Raw genomic sequence first — 14,924 nt, forward strand, 5'->3', positions numbered from 1 at the left:
AAATCAACCGCGAAAAATGTGATAGCCCGTGACAATAGAATTGCTTTTAAATCGAAATCGTCTTTGGAGCTACCTGTTGGAACTAACTGCAGTTTTCTGCGCCTCCGTTTCTTCATCCTCTTCCCGTTTCTTCCGCCTCTTTCTCTTCTTATATGCATCGACCTCTCGAGAACCAGATCAATTCCATATCCCCGAGAAAACCGTTCCGTGGCTTCCACTACGTTTTACTTCTCGGGCTCGATTTATGTATCTCATTCCGTTACCAATAGATTTTCACCAGCGTTTTCCTCCAATTTGTAATGGTTTCTGTGTGCCTGCTCGTATATAAGCGGTTCTTTCTCGCGACTGTCGATGCCAGGAAATCTTTGCTCCCGTATCGGGAACCGTGCTGATTAAAAAACTTTCCTTGACGTATTGTTCGAAAAAAGCGAATTCGAAAATACACGAAGAAACGTTTTTATTAACGACGAAAAATCCTTGACATTTCCCTCCGGGGTTCGCAGATTTTTGGCGTTCCTACGTCACCGAAAAATTCTGTAAAAGCGGTACTTGGCAAGTTTGAAAGTATAAACGCGCCGACGGAGACGGTGTTTCGCGAACACGTTGGGCGCAGCCTCCGTCACCATTTACTCTTTGGTAAGTTTCCAAACTCGGAAACTTTTAGGAGACGCGCGTGTACGCGGCGAGCCGTGTGCACACGCTACATACTCGCCTCTTCTTCATCATCTTACTCGCGGTTACACACCTCGACGAGCACAGGAAACGTCGGTGCGCCATTAGAAAAATGGAGCGGTTCCAGTTACTCTGCTAAAAATCCGCCCTCGTTCCTTCTCTTTTTCGTCTGATTACGATCCTCTTATTTCTGGCAAGCAGACGTGTCCGTTATTCAGATTAATGTCGTCTCCCGAATAAAACCATCCGCGTGATTAATTGCGACCCTCTGTTAGGTAACAGAGACAGGTGTCCTATTGACGCGACCGGTTCGTCCAAATTAGAGCAATATTAATGCGATAATCAAAGCGACTAGACGGTGTTATAGGATAGCATAAATTCGTTACGACTACCGTTCAGTATCTGGCTATGTAAGCGAACTACCGAGATTTCTGAGCGAAATTCCTACCGGGAACTTCGCTTATTGGGGAACCCAAGCCAGATTTAATCCCGATATTCAATTCGGCCAATCTACATGAATCTGGCGCGGAGAATGTCAGCGTTGCTCGTCGATCGGTGTCGTTAATGTCCAATACACACAGTTTGCATCCCGCCACCTGCTGTGAACGTCGCGGAAAATCCTCTCGCCCCGGGATAAAATTGAAAACATTCTCCGGGAATTTATTCGACTGGTAAGACGCTCTCGACTGTCCACATAAATCCAGAGTGTTTACTGTCTGCAGGGATTTGACGTTCCTGTGTATCATTCTCTCCTGGAAAATAGCGTTCTAAGAACTATCCTTGAAAAATCCTTGAAAGAACTATCTCAAAAAACTTGCTATTCGTCGAATTTTCTTTTATTTGTTTCACTCGCGAAACTCAATCTCTGCCTCCCCTCTTCAATTTCAACTAAAGAACGCTCCGTCTTCTGGTCCCATCGGATGCCACAAGACGTATGTGAGATTTTATTCCATTAACCGCTTCTTGATTGCGCTGTAACTTTGTAACTGCCAGTTCCTGCAACTCGCTAATTCTGTGGAGACGGATCTTAGTGACACGAAAAATTGCATCGATCAGATTTCGGTCCTATAACAGCGAGAACCGGCAATTGAAACAGGGAAACCTAATCGGATTACACTTCGAGAGAACCGTAATCCGAGGTCTAGAACAATTAAATTTCCCTCGTAACTCGTATATCTCTGGCAGTTGCCCAAAATACGGAAAGGTACACTGTTCGCGTAGAACGAGCGGTATTCCCGGTAAGAACGTCGGGAATGCGGATGATGTTTCATCGAGAAATCCCGCGATTCGCGAAGATGCTTGAAATTTACGGAACACCTTCTGCTCTTTTTATCGCTTGTACCGGCTTGTCTTCTCTCCGGAGCCTCGTCAAGAGGAATCGGAGATTCTATGATAATGGAAGTTCGATGGAGGTTTTTCGGGTAATTTGAAAGAGTGCTCGCTAGGAACGTCCGCCATGAATAGGTTAAAACCGCTTCGTAACGCTGAGTTTGCGGCGCTCGGTTTCTTACTCTTATCGAGACACGTTCCGGGAATGTCCCTTGATATATTTCAGGGCTCCATTAAGGTTCTGGGCGAAACACGCTTTTATTCTTCCCGGCGATAAATCGTTTCAACGATCTTCCAACTATAAACTGTGCGCACACGTATCGTTTTCCGCATCTCGTTTCCGGGCATCGAGGTCCGGCAAAAAATAGATGGTATTGTTGTCCGTTCCGTGGAATTGCGTGTCGGCAATGCGGACGCGTCACGCTCCATCGGCTCTGTTCCGAGAGTCCACCGCTTTTCCGGCCCGTTTTTCCAGCGACGAACCTTTGGTCGTAGGTGTTATACGGGCCGTACGGGCAGATTTGCATGATATGGTAATTTTTCTCGATACACGGGAGAGAACAGCGTGCTCAGGGTCGGTCAACGCGTACCCAGGCACGCGTCTATTGCACAACACGCTCGTATGACGCGTATACACCCGGCCAACATCGATACTAACGGGCCGATATTAAAGCACGCCGTCTGGCTAAATCACGTGCCATGACTCGTTTTACGGGATATACAGTTACGAGTTTAGATATCGCGAACGGCACGCTAATTATATCCGGTTTATAGCTTTATGCTTCTATTGTCGCATAGTTAGCCGGCGGTGGGCTCGCCTGAATGGAAGACGGGGAATAACGCAACGGCTTTTTGTATTTCATGCTTCGGAGGAAAAGATTGAATGGCAGAAGAGCTCATTTGACGGCGGGTAGTTGGCCACTGACCTCCTTTTAAAGTTACTTCTTGAATATCGTTCAATAGCGTCGAATGGACCAGACACTCGATACGCTGTAACTTCAATAAGCAAAATGAATCGAAGAGGTCGCGGAATTCTTTCTATGCGAGAAACGTATTAGTTTCACAATGAAACCTAGCAAATAAAAATACAATTACATTCGATGTTGTAGGAAAATGACCGAAAAAGTTAATTATAAAATTGTACAAAAATTTAACCAATCTGAATGTCTCGTTTATTCTGTGACGTATTGCCACAATCAGCTGAATGCCTCTTTGACAAAACCTTTACAGTGAGGACACCAGGGATCTTCATTATCCTTTAGCTTCATAAAACTACCCCTTGCAACCAGGAAACTCTAACAAAACGCACAATTCTAAATTTCTACATAAACTCCAAATTTAAACAATGTCATCTATTCAATGTCATTTCCAGCAATTTACTCAAACATTTTTCCCAGGAAAACTTGATTTCCGCGAAAGTGGCGAACGCATTTCGCGAACGCAGTTTTCTCGTAGGACCTCGTTAATCTTACGAGGCAACAAAGCCGTCAAGCATCCATCTCGATGTCGAGCAGGTCCGGAAGTCTGTACGTATGCATGAGTCGGCCATGATAATCGGCTACGAAGTAGTAGAAAAATGGTTTCGCGCGAGAGAGCGTTGAAGTATAATAAAATAAACAGTCAGCGAGGAAACTTGCCAAGGTGGGTGCACGGAGGAAAAAATAAGCAGAGCTTGCTTGCGGAAAATTGTTAAGAACGCGAGAAAGCATACGCGGTGCTTGGCCGCGATATTTATTTCAAAATGTAATTTGCGCTGGCCAGAAAACAAACGTAGTGCATTACGTTGAGAAAATGCACTCCGGAGTAAATCGCCGTTTTAAACCGAGCGAAAATGGAATTTGAAACAGTTCGATATTAACGCACAGACAATTCGACACGCATCAATCATCGGATATCTCAGAACGCTCGAATCGGTTCCTACAATTCGAAGATTCATGGCTCGAGTGTTTGCAAAGGATCAAGTTTACTAGAAGGGAAATAATTTGACGTCGGAGTTCAAATCGTATTTAAATTTCGCACGAGCTTTGAACGTCCGGAACGGTGACACTCCCTCGAGAGAAAGCTGAGCATCGATCAGAATCAGGGACGTACGCTGCGGACTTAGAACCTGGTTTTTTTATGTTTCGAAAGAGTAGAAACTTCGAGAGTTTGTCTAATAGTCCCAGAAGCAGCCACGTTGTAACAAAGGTAAAAGGTTCGGGGTTAAGGAGTCGCAATGGACTCAAACGAGGAGTTTCCAGAGCTCGTTGATACGTTTCCGTTCGTCGTCGTTAGTCGACGCTGTTCCAGAAGAAATAAGAGCGGAAATCGCGTGAATAGGTTGCAAGGGAAAAACCGCGTATTCTTTGGAACTCCATACACAGTTGCTTTCGAGTACGCGACTCTTCAAATACGAAGGAATGAAAGAAGGGACGTGTTTGCGCGATCTTCTTCGAGAGCACTCTTCCTGTGTCGCGTTATATTTTCGCCTGACGTAACAGGAACGTACAATCGATTTCGAGACTTTTATTTAACTTGGAATTACCGGTGCCTACGATTCGAGCATTTCATAAATTAAAAATCAGCCCTTTGAAACCGACGGTATAATTCCTTATTTTCCTCTGCGTTAACGAAACGGAAAAAAACACTCGTGGGCGGGAAACTGTGGAAAACCCGTGGACGAATCCCGGCAAATATTGGCGCAAGCGGAGATTCGCGAATGCCTAGGCCCTTAATTAAAAATACTTCTTATTCGCGGCATGGTTTCAGCACGAAAGAAAAAGGTAAACACGCCTTATTTCGAGAATTCGAAACAGCGAGCTCGTCGAGGCAAATACGTGATGGAGGAAAAAGTTTGGTCGAAGAAGGGTGAAAGAACGGAAGGGACGGTTCCGGTACGTAAACTATCTCTTTTTCGAGTAAACTCGATGTAAACTCATTCCACCGTCGCAGACAGTCTTCTCCTATACAAAGTTCCGTAGGCGGTGGGAATTTGATAGACACGTAGGAAAAGACGCAAACGTTCGTGGTCCGGGTATGCAGAGATACTTCGATCGAAAGATCGACACGGGGAAGATACCTTCCACGATTCTTCTACGTCCTCGTTCGAGGAAAACGAAATCGAGTACCATGGAGAGAGAGATTGGTACGAAGGTGGTATGTAAATCGGGAGAATACGATCGTTTGCGTAGCGCATCGTACACTATCGGTTGTTCAGAAATCACGATTAAATCGAGGAAATCCTTACCATCAAAATAAATGCAGAAAAATTCAAGCAAGGTTGAGAAATGTATGATAAAAGAATTCAAGCAAACAATAAGATTAACCTCTAGAATAAAGTTTACTCAAAATGTTTTCACAGAATTAAATATAATTGATGGTTATGCACTGTTGGTATTATATTACAGAACATAAGACCTTCAACTGAAGAATTGATTAAGTGGTTAAGAGTCCTGCCTCGTAATCTCTGCATAATTTTTTGTCGCAGGTTCGAGCTGGACTTGTTTTTTTCCACGTTATGTTTTTCATTCTTTTTTTTCTTTTGTAATAATACAACAGACTCTTTATCTTTGACCGATTCAATCGCAGCGTCTTTCTTCTTTCGTTATTCCCTGTTCAACTACCGTCAATTAAACCAGTAAACATAGTCGAAATTATACCGTGTTTGGTCTCATTTTAATCGGAAAAATGTCAAGAATTAATTGGTAAAAGTTTGATAACGAAAAAGTCAAAAATAAAAAAGTTTTGTATTTGCATTGGTACTGTTTCACGGATATACTGGCACCGCGGATCGGGTTACATTTCTCGGCGCGCGAGCTTCACGGTGTCGCGAGGGGGCTTCCCCCCACTGATCATTTTTTCTCGTATCTCGTGGACCGCGAATCGCGAACTGGGCACCTAACCGCTAGGTGGCCAGCCGCGAATTGTTTTTCTCACAATTCTAATAGGCCCCCAAGACTATATTAAAGGACCGCGAGAAGAAGACGACGGCATGTTTCCGATTCACGTATACGGTCTTTACCTATACGTTGACCGCGGAAGCATGCTCACATTTTTATGTTAGGGGATAGCAAGTTGGTTTCATACCCGCGCCCCTAAATGTCCCATTTTTGAGAAGCATTCTGCTGCTGACCACCGATGATACACGTACCCTCCGCCTTGATAGGTGCTCACCATGGTGACATTCCGATGGAAGCTTTCGTCCCTGACCCAATAGGTGCACAAACCCCTGAATGCCCCACATACTACACTGTCCCAGACCCTGGAGTGCCCTGACCCCTGAACACACCCCATACCCCAAAAATGCCACGCACCACTAGGTATCCAAGACCTAGTGGAGTGCCCCAACCCCCAAACAAACCACACACTAATTGTCCAAAATCCAGTGGAGTTTTTCAGGACTTCTGAATGTCCCACACCACAAATTGACAAATATTATTTCATGTATTAAATACTATTGTACATGTATACTATTAATTGCAGATGTTTTATATCCTGTGAATATAGAAATGTTTAACAATTATTTAAAAACACTTTGAATCTATATTAATATTGAAAAGGAATGAAAAGCATAACGTGGAAAAAACCAAGTCCAGTGAAAATGGTTTCCTTCCGTTTTTGCCTTCTCTAAAATCTGTACAAGCTAGCAAAAAAAATTCGACTGCAAACCCTGACAAACAATTATTGAAAGGATGCGTAAGCAACCCGATTTGGGTTCTGGTAGCGTAAGGTAGCGATAAGGAATTCCTGCTTGTAAATCTGTGGAAATCCCGGAACGGTCCCGGCGGCCTCGACTGCTCGACGGGAGTCGGTTACCATCCCACGGGTGTGTTTATCTAGCGGGTGTGCCTGGTGAATCCAACCGCGAGCAAGGGAACCGGCAAGGTCTTATCTTCTATCGGGGATTCCTCGGATTCGGGTCTAGGGGTTGGCCAACGGCCAAAATGGTAATGCAAAGCCCCGTTGCCACGGCCGTACTTCACGAATCACATTTCCCAGTATTCACTTTTCGCTTTTCCGCTCGCCTCTTTTCCTTCTGCGCCGGCATCTGGAACGAAGAAAGTACGAGGATCGGTCGAACAGAGAGGGGGATGAAAAAAAAGGAAGGAAAAAGGAACCGAGAAAGAATAAAAAGGCACGAACACATTCAGGAAGTTGGTTCATTCGGTGGGTAGCGAGGTAAAAAGCAGCGTTTTCATCACGTTAATCACACCCTGGAACGCTGCGTCTAGTTGAATCGTGCACGCTTGCCGATGCAGCGAACTCGCGAGTACATTAACCTGATCGATTCCTTCGATCGTGACCGTTGCTTTTCGCTTTAACGGTCCCACTGTTACGATAAATACGCTGGAATTTCCATCAGGAAGTCGTTTTATTCTCGACCGGTCTAAATCATCTTGCGATGTTTAATTTTGAACCGTTAAACATAGCTTCGTCGCTTCCTGTTCTCCGCTTTAACGCTTCGATTACTTGAAGGCATTAACGGTGATTATATTTAACGTCGTTCATCTCTGTTATTTACTCCGTTGCAGTTTTTTATTTACTATGCGTGTATTTTTGTAAGATCGAACACTGTTTCGCAGGAAGGAGTTTATCGTTCGCTAACGAAATCAAGAACCACCCCCTCTATAAAGACCACTTAACGAAGAATACATTTAACCTCCTAAGAACGAAGATTACCATCCCGCTGATCCCGTTTAAACTTACGAAACGATACTTCAATTATTAAAATACGTTGAAGCAAAGCTAATCGGATAACGGTGTTAAAGTTAACGACAGCAAAAAGAAAGGAAAACGTAGCAACGCGGCCTTCCGACCGTAAAATTAACGCGTCGCTAAGCCGAGCTTAAACGCGAGAAGCTTCTATAATCGGTCGAGAACGGCGGAGGGAATAAAAATAAGCCTGGCATTTTACTAATTCATAGCCTGTTATATTCTCCCCTCACCGGTGGACCGACTTTAGAATTCCACGCCACGCTGGATGAATTTCTATTCCCGATGGAAAAAGCTGCGTTGGAAAAATGAAAACGAAGAAAACGAAAAAGAAACCCTCATTGTACATGCTACCATTTAAAAAGGTCGAGAATCGGGAAATGGAATTTCATTACCGGCTGAAATCGTATTCGTTTAAAATCGCGTCTTCGCGAGGCCATGCAAGTCGCGTATACCGAGCGCACCTATAGCAACAAAATCCCATTGAAAATGCGTCGAATATTTTTCGCATTTCTGTCACTGTTTGCGCGCGGAACATATTGATTAAGCTCGATTCGCAAACTCATTGCATCTGCTATTGAAAATATCGTTTTTAATGCTCTCCGAATAAATGAAATTCCAAATACGTGTCTTTAAATATTCAATAACTGCACTGACGGAGGCATTTCATTTACTAAAATTCAGAAACACATTTTTATACATCAAAGTTCTATTCCAAATAACATTGCGAACGGTCTCAATGTCCAACATGGCTTGGAGGCATTTAATTTAGTAAAAAGTTTTTTATGCATCCCATAACATTTATCCTTTAATAATAAAGTTTTGTTTTAAACAAATGGTTTCAATATGGCGGGCAGTGTCCAACTCTTCCTAACGAAACGAGTTTATTCCCTAGAATCAAAGTCGATGACGTATACCCTAGGAGCAAAGTGGAAGAATTTAATTTCGACGACGCCGTAAATAACGCGTCGTGAAAGGACAGTCGCCGGAAATCGAGATCGAGCGGACAATCGATTGCGGTACGTGTACAAGGCCACGAAGAGGCGAGAAAGCGCGAGGGAAAGAATAAGGAGCAGATCGAATCTCGGCAACGAACAACGCGTATGGTTTTGCACTAGAAGTTATATACACCGCGAACGTGTACGTACGTAGGTTCGGTGAGTGCTGGCAGATGTATCTTGGCACTGAACCAAAATGTTCTCCGGCAAACGAGGAGAACCGGTTGTAGACGAACGGCGAGTAAGGTACCGCGAAATTATCGTTGCTCAAAAATTTACTGGTTAGCGGTCGTGTGCCAAGCGTCTAACTGGTGTCGAGAGAAAAGACATTTTTCTTCTGGTTTGTTTCCCTTGTCGCCTTGTTATGTATGCCCTACGATAAACTTCTACTTCAGTCGAAATTTTGAGAGAACACTTTGCGATAGATTAGCAATTACGAATGTAGATACATTAAACCTCGATTACTGCGAACATTTCCGAAGATCGGTATAATGGAGGTAATAAAACCGAAGGCGAATTGTTCGAAGATATTTGACGGCGGCGATGATATTAAGGGTAGTCGCAGTTCGAAGTCAGTTACGGTTCGCGAAAAGTTTGGCGAACGATTGGAAGTTCGCGAGACACACTTCCGTCGGCGAGACGGAGAGTATTGCGAAAGTTAAATGAGAGCGAGTTAGGCTGGCAACAGGCGATAAGCTTCTGGAGTCTTAACCGCTTCTGAAGCATATCGATAATGATGCGCCATGGTGTGCCACTCCGCGAGCCTTACGAACCCTTCTGAGGGCAAAAACTGCGGAAAGGACAAATATTCGTGGGAAACATTCGTTCCCGAAAGACCTGAAATCTAACTTTGTCGAATTACGAGCAGTTTCTCGAGCGTTTATTGAATCATTCTGACGTTGATTAGGCTCGAACTCGAACTACCTCGTGACGAAAGTCTTTACGACCCGCGAACTTTCCAATTGGTAGATCTACCGTTTCATGCAGCCGGAAAACATGACCAACTTCGCGAACTTCTCTATGTAAATATGTTTACCGAACAGAAAGCTTTTTCAAGCGAACGGCTTTTTTGCGCCACGGATACACTTTGTTTCCCGCGAGCCTCAACCAAACTTTCGAACTAGTTCATCGTGAATTTCCGTGAAAGATAACCAGTCGGATTCATCGGTTTCTCTAGCGGTTTCCTTCGGATTGTTTTAACGTTTATCGGTAACGCTAATTTGGTTTCGCTTTACAAAATGGACCGAACGCTCTTTATAACTATTTCCGCGAATGGGAAATGTAATATTTATATCGGGCTGGAACGACCAAACAAAAAGGGAATTATAAATTCCATGAATACTCACGCAACATTTGAAATACTTGAAAATTTAATATCCCCGTGAGTCGATCAAGCTTCGCCCTCAAGCACAGCGAAATGGAATGCTGAATTAAGTAAGACGGGATAAAGAGATCATTAAGAATTAATGGGTCACGGTCTGAACCGTCCAGATAATTTTCAATAAGCCACCGATCGATACCTTACGAATTGAAGCGCGAACTTTCTCGATTACGCAAAAGACATCAGGAAAATACAGAGAATTATATCGCCTACCGTGCGTCAGACGTTAATTAAATACGGAATCGATGATCGATGATCGCGAGTCGATAGACCGCGAAGCTTCGTTACGTAGCACCATTACGTAGCTGCGATTCAACGTCCCGTCCTCTTATTTTCCATGCGACGAGCCTGGCCAGAATTGGATTTCTACCAACACGGAAGTAGGCTGAAGAAGAGAAAAGAAGAAGAAGAATGGCGAGTATAAAAGAGCCGGGAGAAGGGCGCGCGGTAGATTCGAGGCGACCGCTGCTTCGAATCGAATAACGAAGCTACCCCCTGAAGGAGTGCCGCCTTCACGCCGGAATAATAAGAACTCCATTCTCTCGAGATCGAGAAAATCGATCGCACCCTATCACGTTCATCGCGTATTATTGCCACCGCCTGTTCCCGACAACTCGTGCCCACCCTTTGCCAGGCGCCTGATTGTGGCCACGACCGACACAGCCACTCACAGGAGTCGCGGCCGAGGGGTCTCTGTTGTTACTGCAGTTGCAGGATGGTGTTCGTGCCTTCCGGTTACGCTTCGACACCCCTAACCGAGGAAAGAAGATACAGAACTTCTCGGAGCCCCGTCGAAATTATCGCTTCTCGCGCAAGAACAACTGCGTGTTGATAAGTTTCAGTCAGCGACTTATCTAAATGAAAACGAGAATATTTCTGGCGATTCCAGTCGTTAAATACCCCATAAGCATTTTCCTTAAAAGGCAATTATGCGACTAATACCTCTAATTGGAAACACCGTAATCCATGACAGAGCGCAGCTGAGGCAACCCGAGAATTTAATACGTAATCTAGTAAGGGATTAACCGAGGCTACAACATCTTTCACGCAATTCCAATTTGAGCCCACCTCGAAATTAGTATCTTTCCTTACCGCTTCGAAGGTAATACCTTGTCAGACTCGTAAACGACGGTGTAATAACGTTTAATCTCGCAATGATGAAGCTACAAAGCTACAACAAATCATTTCTTGAAAATTGTCAATTCCGACAAATTGACATTCAACAAATTGAATTCGAATTCAACCCCTGTATCCGAGATGAAGTAATAATAAGTTATACATTGCAATCGTGTAAATTTCGCGGAGGTAATAATATCTGGCGTACGTGACTCCACATGTGGAGACAGGCTTAGACCCTTAGTATTATTAAGTTACACACGCGATCCAGACATTTATTTATCAGAATTTTATTCTGTATAAGTGTCCGTCCGTAGGTGAAGGTTATGCACGGAACGAAATCAATTACACGTTCATGTTAAAGAACGAACGAGTGTAATTTGAGAGTCGTTAAATTTTAATAGAAAGAACTTGAGAGAATCGCGTTCATTAAGACTTTACCTTTCTAGGTTAATGGGGATGACAAGCGGTCGCGAGAGGTTCGATCGATTTTGTGAAACAGTCTCGTTCATTGGCAAGAAACCTCACGCGATCTTGTTACGCCGCTGAACCGAAAAACCTTGAAATTCTGTCACCTCCGACTTTCAAGTTCGCCGAAGTGGAAAAATTGAAATAATAATTAGGAATCTTAATCCTCGAAATTCGGTCAGCACCCCAATGGTTCGAGCACAATGCGTCCAACAATTTATAGATGAGCATTGTGTCGGTACGGAAAGACGATAAAAAATATCACGAGCATTTCCACCACGAAGATAACTTTATTACGACGATAGCATGATTGTTACGACCTTCGTATTTCTCTTCGAATGCTCTCGATCGTAAGAGTAACCATTCGAGGAAAGCATCAAGAACGGCAATAGGTGAAATAAAAAGGAGATGAAAGTTTCTTGCAACAGAATATATTTGTCAAAACAACAAAATCAACGAGATAAGTAACAAGATTCCGTAACCTTCTAACAAGTTATCTTTGGTCCAATCGTGAAATCAGTAGTGTCGTCCCCCATCGTGTCCGTGTCCACCATAGTGATCAATGCCGTTGGAGTTATGCACGTAGGCGAAGAATCCTCCGTGAGGATCAGCGTGATACTTCACGGTTCTCACGTTACCGCCCGGCTCCTTCAACGTATACTCTCCAGATACGTGTTTACCTGTCGTGAAAAACTTGTTGACAAATCCACAAGAGATTGCATTGTAAAATTTCAGTAGTTTGTCAAAATAATTGTAAAGAACTGACAACAAACATAATTCGAACCTGCCTGTGCCAGGAGAAAAATACCAGCAAGGAATATAATATATCAACCTGTTGAGCAGAATTTATCCGCATCTATAATTTACTTTCTTCCACTAGGTTCCAGGGCTACGATAAGCACCCTTATTACAAGCAATACGTTGACAGTAATTTATGTTTCAATGGTTACATTCTTAAGAGTTGTATTCTTTGAAACACCGGTTAAACTTCGAAACGGATTGAACGGATTGTGTTAGACATCTCGTGTGATTAATGCATACCGTCTCTGTGTTCCTTCTGTCCATGATGGTCGCCAGTGTGGTGATCATCGACGCCGTAGGAGAAGTCGTACTTTGGATGAGCTACGTAATCGTGGTGATGTCCGTGTTTTCCATGGTAGGAGATTTCCTCTGCGTGGCCCTCCACGGGGCCGTGGAAGTGTGCGAAACTGTGAGCGTGTCCTGCCAGTGTACTGTGCACCGCCGCCACTGCCAATATGGCAGAAATTAAGAGGAACTGTGAACAAAACGAAATATATTAAATGACAAGAAGGGTGTTTGAGACCAAGATTCCTTCCAGTGTCTGCTCCGTCGCCACTGCAAATATGACCGAAATTAAAAGGAACTGAACAAAACGAAATATAATGTTTAAGGGTGTTTCTTTGAGACCAAGATTCCTCTCAATGTCTGAACCGTTACTGAACCTAACCTAATCGTCCCTAGATCCTCCATGGGCTCGAAACTTTTCCTAACTTCTAGGTTATCTATCTGATCTCTAAGAGACTCCCCAATGATCTTAGTAACTAATGACGACAGAACACCAGTAACGTGTCCATGTGTCCGAAATACTGACACCAACCTTGCTCATGTTGACAGCGTACGAGAGATCGAGATCGAATGATACCGCAACAAACTGCCCACTTTATATACCTATCCAAGGAAACATATTCCTTCAAAAAACATAGTTCAAGAATTTGTTGATTTTCTAAAAGTCTTTAAATAAAACCACACACATAGATGCCCAGGCAAAACCGCCATTGATTCCGCTCGATTGGTCGCGATGGAAAAATGTTTGCATATCTGGATAAAAAACGATGTCATGATGTAATATGGTTCAGTGTCGTTAGTAAATCAGGCAAGAACTCCGTTGTTCTACCGGCGATAAAACTGCAGTGTTTATTTATCGCGAGGTCGTACGAACATCGGACTTGTTTTTCTCGAACTTGTTCGCGTACGAAATTTCATTTTTGATGCGAATAGTTGGCGAAGTTGTTTTCATACGTTGTTCCACTTTACAGCTTTGACAGTGTCACCTACGGTGTTTTAATTCAAAAATAAACAACGCGGTGTCGCTTTAGCTTGTGTTCTTTACGGAACCGCGGGTCGAAATCGAGTTATTCGGACGTTTTTACGGACAACGAACTTTTACGGAGACTTTTGAAGTGGTCGGTGCTTTCGAGAGTCGTGTGCCACCGACATTTTCCTGACTCAAGGCAAACGGCTTAATCCAATTCGGAATCGCAACGAGAAGGTTTGTTATCGTTTCGTTTTTAAACGTACAACGAAAGTTATATTTAACTGTAAACAAAAACACAGAGAAATATGGGTCTGGTAAAAAGTTCGGTGAACAAACTCCCAATATTACCAACGGAATTAGGTTACACGTGAAAATCGGTTTTCACTTCAAAAACAAAGTTATATTTAATTTTCATGCGCCAACATCCACATCCATTTTTCGATATTTCATTGAAAATACAAACAAACCGAGCTAGGATGTAAAAGTACGTACGAGTTTGAATTAATCTAGTCCACCAAAGCGTTCATTAAAAAAAAAACTATAGCACGCTTTTGAAAATTGCACTTAACTGAATCTTGACGAGGCATATGCATAGCGTTATTAAAATAACGAGCCAGCCACCGTGTAATTCTCTTAATTAAATAAGTGCATTCGTTGTGAACGAGCTCGAAGGGGCAAGGGTCGATAGATTCCCCTGGGATCACGCAGGAGCGAAGGTGGATGGAGTCGCAGCTTTTTCAAGCTTCTCTCGACGTATGCCTCTCGCGAGGAAAGACTGTTTCGCTCGTTCGACTGGTAATCCATCCGTTTACTTCGGTAACGACTGTATCGATCCGCGCTGCGAGTTGCAACGCGCATTCGTATGCGGAACGGATATGCGTCATTTATGCGTGAGCATGCGGAAGGTAACTCTGACTTCTAGGCTCGCTATGCTTTCCATCGGTCGATCGTTTATTTAAATATTTACGCTGCAATTAGTCTCCTCTATACGTCGGTATTTGCTATCAGTTAGCGATCGAGAAATTAATGCTAGATGTCTTCGAGGACAAGATTTCCATTAATTAATTTCCCGATTTGCCGCAAACTTGAAGGTCATTTATCTTCGCGGGAATAAAGATTCACATGCACCCTTCGTAATCAAAGTCAATATTGAGAATACATAATTTAACACACTTGTACAAACAAAATAACAGGTAATTTGAAATGATATAAT

At 43.4% G+C, this 14,924-nt stretch overlaps 1 protein-coding gene across 1 annotated transcript; it reads right to left on the reverse strand.

The window, feature by feature from the left end:
* Positions 1 to 12,070: 12,070 nt before the first annotated feature.
* On the reverse strand, positions 12,071 to 13,406 carry LOC100875439 (cuticle protein 7-like). The gene is made up of 3 exons (XM_003700044.2): positions 13,274 to 13,406; positions 12,697 to 12,931; positions 12,071 to 12,335 (listed from the first exon to the last, which is right to left on the reverse strand). The coding sequence occupies exons 1-3, from the start codon at positions 13,280 to 13,282 to the stop codon at positions 12,172 to 12,174; spliced, it is 408 nt and encodes a 135-aa protein (XP_003700092.1). The 5' UTR covers positions 13,283 to 13,406; the 3' UTR covers positions 12,071 to 12,171.
* Between the last annotated feature and the right edge of the window lie 1,518 nt (positions 13,407 to 14,924).

This window comes from Megachile rotundata, chromosome 14 (assembly GCF_050947335.1).
Source record: "Megachile rotundata isolate GNS110a chromosome 14, iyMegRotu1, whole genome shotgun sequence".
Classification (NCBI taxonomy): domain Eukaryota; kingdom Metazoa; phylum Arthropoda; class Insecta; order Hymenoptera; family Megachilidae; genus Megachile; species Megachile rotundata.